Source organism: Scyliorhinus canicula, chromosome 22 (assembly GCF_902713615.1).
Source record: "Scyliorhinus canicula chromosome 22, sScyCan1.1, whole genome shotgun sequence".
NCBI classification, from domain to species: Eukaryota; Metazoa; Chordata; class Chondrichthyes; order Carcharhiniformes; family Scyliorhinidae; genus Scyliorhinus; species Scyliorhinus canicula.
Genome location: NC_052167.1, coordinates 27,472,586 through 27,483,078, shown reverse-complemented (window position 1 = coordinate 27,483,078; position 10,493 = coordinate 27,472,586). Strand labels below are relative to the sequence as shown.

The window sequence follows — 10,493 nt, the reverse complement described above, 5'->3', positions numbered from 1 at the left end:
TTAATTAGAAAAATAAATGAATTGGGTAATCTAAATTTTTTTTTTTTTAAAAGAAAAAAAAGTCCTGTTGAAATGTTGCAGTGTAGTAAATATGGCAACCACTTGCTGCACAGTGCGATCCCACAACCAGCGATGAGTTACCGTTGACTGTGGTACAGAGGAGAACTCCTGATCTTGGGGAAAGTGTACAATAGGGGTACAGCAGGGCCCCTCACCCCACCACGCCCCTCACCCCTCACCCCACCATGCCCTCTAACAGTGCGGCAAACCAACAGGTGGAGAGTAGGGAGCCTTTTGGATGATGTGACATGCTAGCCCCTGTGTCCGTGAATGGCCCACTGAAGAAGATCATTTTCCTGGCGTTGAGACTAGCCTGCATGCCACCTGATACCTCAGCCAGGGGCTGATGACTGGTGGGTGGCAGCGTGGAGTGGGGAGGGGGGGGGGGGGTACATCGCGGAGGTGAAAGTTCAAATGCCTGAAAAGAACTGAGGGCGAATGCACCCAAAAATGACTGTAAAACGTACGTCGTTATTGTCTTGTTTCTAAACATCTGAATTTTTTCAACAAGGAATTAACTCCTCCGCATGTCTCTCGGGCTCTTCCTTCATCCTCATTCCTTCGTCGCCTAACCCGCCCCATCTCGATTTTGGTTGCTTGTCACCCTCTCGGTGCCGCGGAGCGCCAATCGGTGCTTGCTGCCCCTTCTCTCTCTCTCTGTGTGTGTGCGTGTGTGCTGTCTATCCCCTATGTCCTCCCCTTCCTTGTCGGTGGCCTGCTCTCGTCACTTTGTCCCGCCGCCTCTTGTTTCGTCGCTGTGAAGCCAATAATACATGCTCCAATTTTTCCCCTTCCCTGACGACCGCAGCCTCCTCATCATTCATTGCGAGGACCAGATCTGACAGAGTATGAAAAGAGTTACGTGGTAAGAACTGATCCCTACCTGCATCGCAGAAGGCCCTGGCCGGGCCGTAGCACATCACAGCTTGAAAGCCAATGAGTTGAACTAATATCAGTAATTGGGGGTTTCAAGCTGGACTTGCGATGTGTTTAGAATGGTAGATGTTAGTGGTGAGGGTAATGACTCTGCGTTGGTTGGTTTGTCCACTGTGTTTGACCGGGTGCATGGAATTCTGAGCTTTGCCGTAAATAATGGTCTGGTAGCCTGCATGATTATTAATGGTGAACACTAACCTCTGCTTCTTTGTGCTACACTTTTTAATCCTGGAATTAAATCTGCGATTCTTCTATATCTTGCCTGTCTTTCCATGCTGACCTGTGGACTCATCTACACTCCGATTTCCTGGAACTCTGGTTAACCTGCTGGATCCTCGCGATGCGTGTGGAATGCTCTCCCCCCCCCCCCCCCCCCTTGCTTCTTTCTGACCCCTTTGCCCCTCGCTGCCCTCGGATGGCGCCGCTGACAGGAGGCGGTCTGTAATGAGATCATGAACATTGCAGAGAAGTCTGTCCATTACTGCAGTAACCTTTCCCACCCGCTTCACTCTCGACACAAGATGTCTCCTCATGACAGTAAACAATCTTTCATCATTTCCCAGCAACCTCGGGGCCAGCATCGAGGGACCAGCCAAGAGAGGACGCAGGCTGCCACTCTCCTGTGAGTACCTCATCCGATTGGATTCCAATTCACGGTCCTTCCTTTGTTTCTAAGTTTTCCCAATTAAGGGGCAATGTAGAACATAGAACAGTACAGCACAGAACAGGCCCTTCGGCCCTCAATGTTGTGCCGAGCCATGATCACCCTACTCAAACCCACGTATCCACCCTATACCCGTAACCCAACAACCCCCCCCTTAACCTTACTTTTTAGGTCACTACGGGCAATTTAGCATGGCCAATCCACCTAACCCGCACATCTTTGGACTGTGGGAGGAAACCGGAGCACCCGGAGGACACCCACGCACACGGGGAGGACGTGCAGACTCCGCACAGACAGTGACCCAGCCGGGAATCGAACCTGGGACCCTGGAGCTGTGAAGCATTTATGCTAACCACCATGCTACCCTGCTGCCCCTGGCCAATTTAGACTGGCCAATCCACCTAGCCTGCATATCTATGTGCAAACTCCACACGGACAGTGACCCGGGGCCGGGATCGAACCCGGGTCCTCAGCGCTGTGAGGCAGCAGTGCTAACCACTGCACCACCGTGCCGCGAATCCTTCCCTTTTTAAGGGTGGCACAGTGGTTAGCACTGCTGCCTCACAGCAGCAGACGTGGCGTTATGATAAATGTACAGAACTGTAAGAATTAATGTTTTGGGCAGCATGGTGGCATAGTGGTTAGCACTGTGGCTTCACAGCGCCAGGATCCCAGGTTCGATTCCGGCTTGGGTCACTGCCTGTGCGGAGTCTGCACGTTCTCCCCGTGTCTGTGTGGGTTTCCTCCGGGTGCTCCGGTTTCCTCCCACAGTCCAAAGACGTGCAGGTTAGGTGGATTGGCCACGATAAATTGTCCTTTGTGTCCAAAACAGGTTAGGACGGGTTATTAGGTTAGGGGGATAGGATGGAAGTGAGGGCTTAAGTGGGTCGGTGCAGACTCAATGGGCCGAACGGCCTCCTTCTGCACTGTATGTTCTATGTATGTAACTATGTCCAAATCAACCACCAGAGGGAGCTAGATGCAGAACTATATAAAGCATCGATGCTAAACATAGAACATAGAACATAACATAAGAACTAGGAGCAGCAGTAGGCCATCTGGCCCCTCGAGCCTGCTCCGCCATTTAATTAGATCATGGCTGATCTTTTGTGGACTCAGCTCCATTTTCTGGCCCGAGCACCATAACCCTTAATCCCTTTATTCTTCAAAAAACTATCTATCTTTACCTTAAAAACATGTAATGAAGGAGCCTCAACTGCTTCACTGGGTAAGGAATTCCATAGATTCACAACCCTTTGGGTGAAGAAGTTCCTCCTGAACTCAGTCCTAAATCTACTTCCCCTTATTTTGAGGCTATGCCCCCTAGTTCTGCTTTCACCCGCCAGTGGAAACAACCTGCCCGCATCTATCCGATCTATTCCCTTCATAATTTTAAATGTTTCTATAAAATCCCCCCTCATCCTTCTAAATTCCAATGAGTACAGTCCCAGTCTACTCAACCTCTCCTCATAATCCAACCCCTTCAGCACTGGGATTAACCTAGTGAATCTCCTCTGCACACCCTCCAGTGCCAGTACGTCCTTTCTCAAGTAAGGAGGTGTGGCCTCACTAACACCTTATACAATTGCAACATAACCTCCCTAGTCTTAAACTCCATCCCTCTAGCAATGAAGGACAAAATTCCATTTGCCTTCTTAATCACCTGTTGCACCTGTAAACCAACCTTCTGTGACTCATGCACTAGCACACCCAAGTCTCTCTGCACAGCGGCATGCTTTAATATGTTATCGTTTAAATAATAATCCCATTTGCTGTTATTCCTACCAAAATGGATAACCTCACATTTGTCAACATTGTATTCCATCTGCCAGACCCTAGCCCATTCACTTAACCTATCCAAATCCCTCTGCAGACTTCCAGTATCCTCTGCACTTTTCGCTTTACCACTCATCTTAGTGTCATCTGCAAACTTGGACACATTGCCCTTGGTCCCCAACTCCAAATCATCTATGTAAATTGTGAACAATTGTGGGCCCAACACGGATCCCTGAGGGATACCACTAGCTACTGATTGCCAACCAGAGAAACACCCATTAATCCCCACTCTTTGCTTTCTATTAATTAACCAATCCTCTATCCATGCTACTACTTTACCCTTAATGCCATGCATCTTTATCTTATGCAGCAACCTTTTGTGTGGCACCTTGTGTGGCTTTCTGGAAATCCAGATATACCACATCCATTGGCTCCCTGTTATCTACCGCACTGGTAATGTCCTCAAAAAATTCCACTAAATTAGTTAGGCATGACCTGCCCTTTATGAACCCATGCTGCGTCTGCCCAATGGGACAATTTCTATCCAGATGCCTCGCTATTTCTTCCTTGATGATAGATTCCAGCATCTTCCCTACTACCGAAGTTAAGCTCACTGGCCTATAATTTCCTGCTTTCTGCCTACCTCCTTTTTTAAACAGTGGCGTCACGTTTGCGAATTTCCAATCCACCGGGACCACCCCAGAGTCTAGTGAATTTCGGTAAATTATCACTAGTGCATCTGCAATTTCCCTAGCCATCTCTTTTAGCACTCTGGGACTGTAGAACTGTACAGCACAGAACAGGCCCTTCGGCCCTCGATGTTGTGCCGAGCAATGATCACCCTACTCAACCCACATATCCACCCTATACCCGTAACCCAACAACACCCCCCCCCACCTTAACCTTACGTTTTTAGGACACTACGGGCAATTTAGCATGGCCAATCTACCTAACCCGCGCATCTTTGGACTGTGGGAGGAAACCGGAGCACCCGGAGGAAACCCACGCACACACAGGGAGGATGTGCAGACTCCGCACAGACAGTGACCCAGCCAGGAATCAAGCCTGGGACCCTGGAGCTGTGAAGCATTTATGCTAACCACCATGCTACCGTGCTGCCCCTAAACCTTCTGGGAGAGTTGAGGAGAAGGCTAGACGACAGACTGTAGGAAAGATCGTGTGAGTGAGAGCAGATCATAGTTGTATTAGTGTAGAGATTAGTGGTAGCTGAATGTAGATTGCATGTTTACTATCAACTGTTTATTATATAGAAGTGTCTAATCCAATTAAGTAGTGGAAATAAATCTTTAGCTTTGTTTAATATAAAAGCTAGTTGTGGTCTTTGTGAACACTACGCCAACCATCCTAGGATCTGAATCGCATAGAACATCACACCAGGGTCCCAGGGTTCAATTCCCTCCTCGGGTCACTGTCTGTGTGGAGTCTGCACGTTCTCCCCGTGTCTGCGTGGGTTTCCTCCAGGTGCTCCGGTTTCCTCCCATGGCCCAAAGATGTGCCAGTTAGGTGGATTAGCCAGTATAAGTTGTCCCTTAGTGCCCAGGGATGTGTAGGTTAGGTGGGGTTAGGGGGATGGGGGTCTGGTAGGGGAGCAGAATCTGCAAAGGAGACACAGGGCAGAAATTATTCTCGTAATCCTACATCTCAAAAAACGTTGACATCACCGAAGTTATAGATTTTTTACAGCTTTTGATTTGAATTTTTCTCTCCTCCGCTTCCAGCTTCCAAGCCTTGTACAGTTACATCCCACAGAATGAAGACGAGTTGGAGCTTCGAGAAGGCGATATTGTGGATGTATTGGAAAAATGCGATGATGGTTGGTTTGTTGGTACGTATTGGATCATCACTGCCACAGAACAGTTTGTGAATGAAATAACGGGAGTGTTGGAGTGATGCCCTTGTCAGGTTCAGGAAACCCATCATAGCAAATAGTAATAATAATCATTATTGTCACAAGTAGGCTGACATTGACACTGCAATGAAGTTACTGTGAAACGCCCCTAGTCGCCACAATCCGGCGCCTGTTCGGGTACGCAGAGGGGGAATTCAGAATGTGCAAATTACCTAACAGCACGTCTTTCGGGACTTGTGGGAGGAAACCGGAGCACCCGGAGGAAACCCACGCAGACACGGGGAGAACGTGCAGACTCCGCCAAGGCAGTGGCCCAAGCCAGGAATTGAACCCGGGTCCCTGCCGCTGTGAAGCAACAGTGCTAACCACTGTGCCACCATAAAGATATAAAGAACCTGCATTCCTTTTTAGGCCTTCATGGGATGTGAGCGACGCTGGCAAGCCCAACATTTGTTGTCCATCTCTAAGTGCCCTTCAACTGAGTGGTTTGTAGAATCCGTTTCTCACGCCATTTCAGAGGGGTGGCACAGCGGCACAGACTGGCGTTGCTAAATTGCCCTCAGTGTCCAAATGAAAAATGAAAAAATGAAAATTGCTTATTGTCACAAGTATGATTCAAATGAAGTTACTGTGAAAAGCCGCTAGTCGCCACATTCCGGCACCTGTTTGGGGAGGCTGTTACGGGAATTGAACCGTGCTGCTGGCCTGCCTTGGTCGGCTTTCAAAGCCAGCGTTTTAGCCCTGTGCTAAACCAACCCCAGTGTCCAAAATTGCCCTTAGTGTTGGGTGGGCTTACTGGGTTATGGGGATAGGGTGGAGGTGTTGACCTTGGGTAGGGTGCTCTTTCCAAGAACCGGTGCAGACTCGATGGGCTGAATGGCCTCCTTCTGCACTGTAAATTCTATGATAATCTAAATCTCTATCTATGTAGCATCTTTCAGTAATCTAGGTGGGGAAATACAGAACGAGGTGAACGAGGGATGTGCAGTGAATGTCAGTCGGTGGTGTTGAGATACAGAGCAGTCAGGGCCTGACTGAGCAGGCCCATGGGCTAAATGGCCTCTCCCTGTTCCCAGTTTACAAACTGAGACATTATTGCAGGCAGCTTGGGAACAGCATCATCTGGAAGCTGTACACACGTGTCTGCTGCAAACCTCCAACCTGGGCAGAGGCAATCTCCACCGTGCTCCCTCGCATCCCCCCCCCCCCCCCCCCCACTCTGACTCCGCATCTCTCTGAGGCTGCAGGCCCCTCGATTGGACCCCCAGTCTCAGGGACCCACCCACCATCCTTACCTGGACAGCCGGCGCAGTCTGGACCCAAAGGAGGTCTCAACAGATGCTCAATATCCTGCCCCGTGACTCAATGACTCTTTGAGGCAATGTCGACCTGTTTAACAAACATGTCGCCGCTATTTTTCTGGCCTTTCTGTCCCTGTCACGTCTGTGGGATGTTCCAGTTTTTTTAAGTTGCTCATGGGACGTGGGTGCAGACTTGATTAGAGTTGCTCCCTGGGCCATTTCCTTCCCGAAAGAGCATTAGTGACCAGATGTGTTTTCACGACAATCGACGATGGTCGTTGTTGGATTTTTAATTCCAGATTTTTATTGAATTCAGCTTTCACCATCATGTTAGGGGATTCAACATCCTGGGGGTTACCATTGAAACTGAACTGAATTAGTCACATTAATACTGTGGCTACCAGAGCAGGTCAAAGGCTAGGAATCCTACGGCGAGTAACTCACCTCCTGAACCCCCCAAAGTCTGTCCACCATCTACAAGGCACAAGTCAGGAGTGCAATGGAATACTCTCCACTTGCCTGGATGAGCGCAGCTCCAACAACACTCAAGGGGCTGGTTTAGCTCACCAGGCTAAATCGCTGGCTTTTAAAGCAGGCCAGCAGCACGGTTCGATTCCCGTACCAGCCTCCCCGGACAGGCGCCGGAATGTGATGACTAGGGGCTTTTCACAGTAACTTCATTGAAGCCTACTCGTGACAATAAGCGATTTTCATTTCATTTCATTTCAAGAAGCTCGACACCATCCAGGATACAGCAACCTGGCTTGATTGCTCCTCCTTCCACAAACAGTCAAATCCTCCACCACCGATGCACAGTGGCAGCCGCGTGTACCATCTACAAGATGCCCTGCTGGAACTCATTGAGGTTCCTCCAGCAGAACCTCCCAAACACGCGGCCACTACCATCGAGAAGGGCAGCAGATACCTGGGAACCCCACCATCTGGAGGTTCTCTCTTCCCCCCCCCCCCCCCCCCCCCCCCCCCCCCCCCCGCCCCCCCAAGTCACTCACCATTCTGACTTGGAAATTTATCGGCTGTTCCTTCACTGTGGCTGGGGCAACATCCTGGAACTCCCTCCCTAACAGCACAGTGGGTGTACTTACAGCTGAAGGACTGCAGCGGTTCAAGAAGGCAGCTCACCACCACCTTCTGAAGGGCAGCTAGGGGCGGGCAATGAATGCTGACCAAACCAGCGACGCCCACATCCCGTAAATGAATTAAAAGGAAAACCCTGGTCCCCAGAACATCGGTCTGGGTTACAAGTCCAGTGACCATGCCAGAGAAGAACTGCCTTCCCTCCAACTCAATTTGACCAGGAGAGGCTTTGGTTTAGAAGATGCCATGTAGCATTGCCCAGGGAAGTGAAAACCCTGGATTGTCCCCTCTAGTTGCTGGTGTGAACCTTAAATCTTACTAACTGACTGAGCTGAACTGACATTTGAAGCTGAACGTATTCAGATTGATTCAGTTGTTTCCCCCTCGCCCAATGCAGGAACGTCCAGAAGATCTAAACAGTTTGGTACCTTTCCTGGAAACTATGTAAAGCCGCTGAATTTGTAGAACCTGAGGACCGATGTGGACTGCAGAGGAATAAACAGACGCCGCCCCTCAACTTTTGTGGAGGATCTTTTTGAGCTGTTGATTGGATGGACGGGACAGTAAATCGGAGTCTGTGGCTTGGCATAAACATTCTGCTGCTTACAATATGAAGTGTCTTTACTTTCACGACAACACACGGAACTGCGAGGAGCGAGAGAGAAAGTGCTGAGTGGTACGTGAGCTTTTAGGGTGTGGAGTTGCTGGACATGGAGAATGTACCGACCGTATTGGCTCCACTGCGGGTGGGCATGGGCACGTTCTGCCCACGCTTGGTGGGGGGGGGGGGGAGAAGACAAATAGCACTCGTGGCTTAAAGCCCAACTCTCCCCCCCCCCCCACCCCCAAATTTTTTTTTTACATTGAAGACCGCGCCCACGGATGAGAAGCCCTGCGTTGGCCAAGGTATACGGTATGGCGGAGACACGGGAAAGGAGGAGGTTTGGTGGACTGACGTTTGTGGTGGGTGGGTGGGGTGGGGAAAGGTGCGAGACCAGAAGGCGGGGCCGGCTGCTTGAACGAGCCCCGACCTTCTCCTGATGTGGAGAACGGGATGGAACTCCAAAACGCAGAAGAGTTTATAGCCACTGCTGTCCGTTTACTGGATAAAAGCAAATTACTGCGGATGTCGGGATCTGAAACCGAACGAGAAAATGCTGGAAACTCTCAGCAGGTCTGGCAGCATCTGGGGAGAGAAAAGAGTCCAGGTGACCCTTTGTCAAAGCTTTGACTCGAAACGTTGGCTCTTTTCTCTCCCTCCTGTCGCCGCCAGACCTGCTGAGATTTTCCAGCATTTTCTCCTTTGGCATCCGTTTACTGCCTGACGCAGCACTTGTCCTCTGATAGCCACCTTGTAACCTCTCCATTTGTACCGTCTGCTCTTTGGAACTGCTTCAGTTTAAACACAAACCGAACACGCAGACAGGAGACGAAGAAAGCCCACTTTCCCCCAGGTGAGGAAATGTCACCCCAAATATAACAAACATATCGCGACAATTTCTCGGGTTGGCGTTTAAATTATTTTACAGCAAGTTTCATGAATGGGTTTGTTAACCGTTGATAATATTCACTTCGAACCGCTGGTTTAGCTCACTCGGCTAAATCGCTGGCTTTTAAAGCAGGCCAGCAGCAAGGTTCGATTCCCGCACCAGCCTCCCCGGACAGGCGCCGGAATGTGGCGACTAGGGGCTTTTCACAGTAACTTCATTGAAGCCTGCTCGTGACAATAAGCGATTTTCGTTTTTTTCATTTCACACCTTTCACATTTTACAGCCTCACAGACAATATATTTATATGTAAAAGATTAGCACACTATTCCCCAAGGGGAAATCAACCCATTGCTGAGGTAAAGCTTTGTGTAAATATGTACATTTTGATTTTGTACAAAAACGTATACTTATCCTGTATAGAGAATAATTTAACAAAAAGCAATTTAAACGGCTGACTAGAAAGCAGAAGACAAAAGCACTCCCTCGGAGCTCTTTAATTTTACAATTCGCCTGAGAGAAGAGGGACCCTCAGTGTCGTTATCTGAGGGGAGTACTTGGCACCCAAATGCGGCATGTGCAAAAGTTGTGTGTTTCTGAAGAAGAAGATCACCACCCGCTGGGGAATTAGCCTGTGCGTGCAGGAGGTTGGACAGCGGAATCACTTTCTGTTTGACATACGGTTAATGTCCCCTTTAGCTGTCCCAGTTAGTCAGCGACTGACTTGCAGCATTACCGTTCTCACATCATCAAAACACTTCCATGCATTTTATTTAGCACTTTTCTGTGAGCTGCAAGTCTTTATAACCGGATGTTGCAGCCCACCTTCTGTTGAGCTATTTACTTTATTGCCGTGCTTTGTGATTTGATAATGAAGATAAGAGCCTCTATTTACTGCTGTGGTTGCAAAATGCAATATTTAATAAACTTTATTCAAGCCACTGATGTGCCTTGGAACATGTGTGTTCCTTGTTTTTATTTTTGCTAATATGATGGGGGCGTTGGCAACTGCATCTGTGCCATTCCTGCCAGCACGGTACTGGTGGCGGCCCTGAGAGTCTGGGGGCAATGGAGGAGACATGTGGGAGCAGAGGGAGCATCGGTCTGGTCCCCTAATCTGTAATAATCAACGGTTTGCCCCGGGAAGTATGGATGGGGGGGTTCCGGATATGGTGGAGAGCCGGGATTGAGAGGATGGGGGGATATGTTTATAGAGGGGAACTTTCCAAGTATGAGCTGGAGGAGAAGTTTGGGTTGGCGAGGGGAAACAAATTCAGGTACCTGCAGGTGCGGGACTTCCTACG

The 10,493-nt window shown here is 49.3% G+C and overlaps 1 protein-coding gene across 37 annotated transcripts in view; it reads left to right on the top strand.

The window, feature by feature from the left end:
- Window positions 1–10,146, top strand: part of LOC119956189 (sorbin and SH3 domain-containing protein 1-like) — a 108,037-nt gene extending 97,891 nt beyond the window's left edge. For 33 of the 37 annotated variants that reach the window (XM_038783177.1, XM_038783170.1, XM_038783176.1 and 30 more), the window contains 4 exons: window positions 869–925; window positions 1,428–1,618; window positions 5,176–5,282; window positions 8,100–10,146. In XM_038783177.1, coding sequence (XP_038639105.1) covers window positions 869–925; window positions 1,428–1,618; window positions 5,176–5,282; window positions 8,100–8,167 — 423 coding nt within the window. In that variant the 3' untranslated portion in view covers window positions 8,168–10,146. The remainder of the gene's footprint in view (window positions 1–868; window positions 926–1,427; window positions 1,619–5,175; window positions 5,283–8,099) is intronic. The other 4 variants (XM_038783172.1, XM_038783138.1, XM_038783140.1 and 1 more) reach the window with 3 other exon arrangements.
- The last annotated feature ends 347 nt before the right edge of the window (window positions 10,147–10,493 follow it).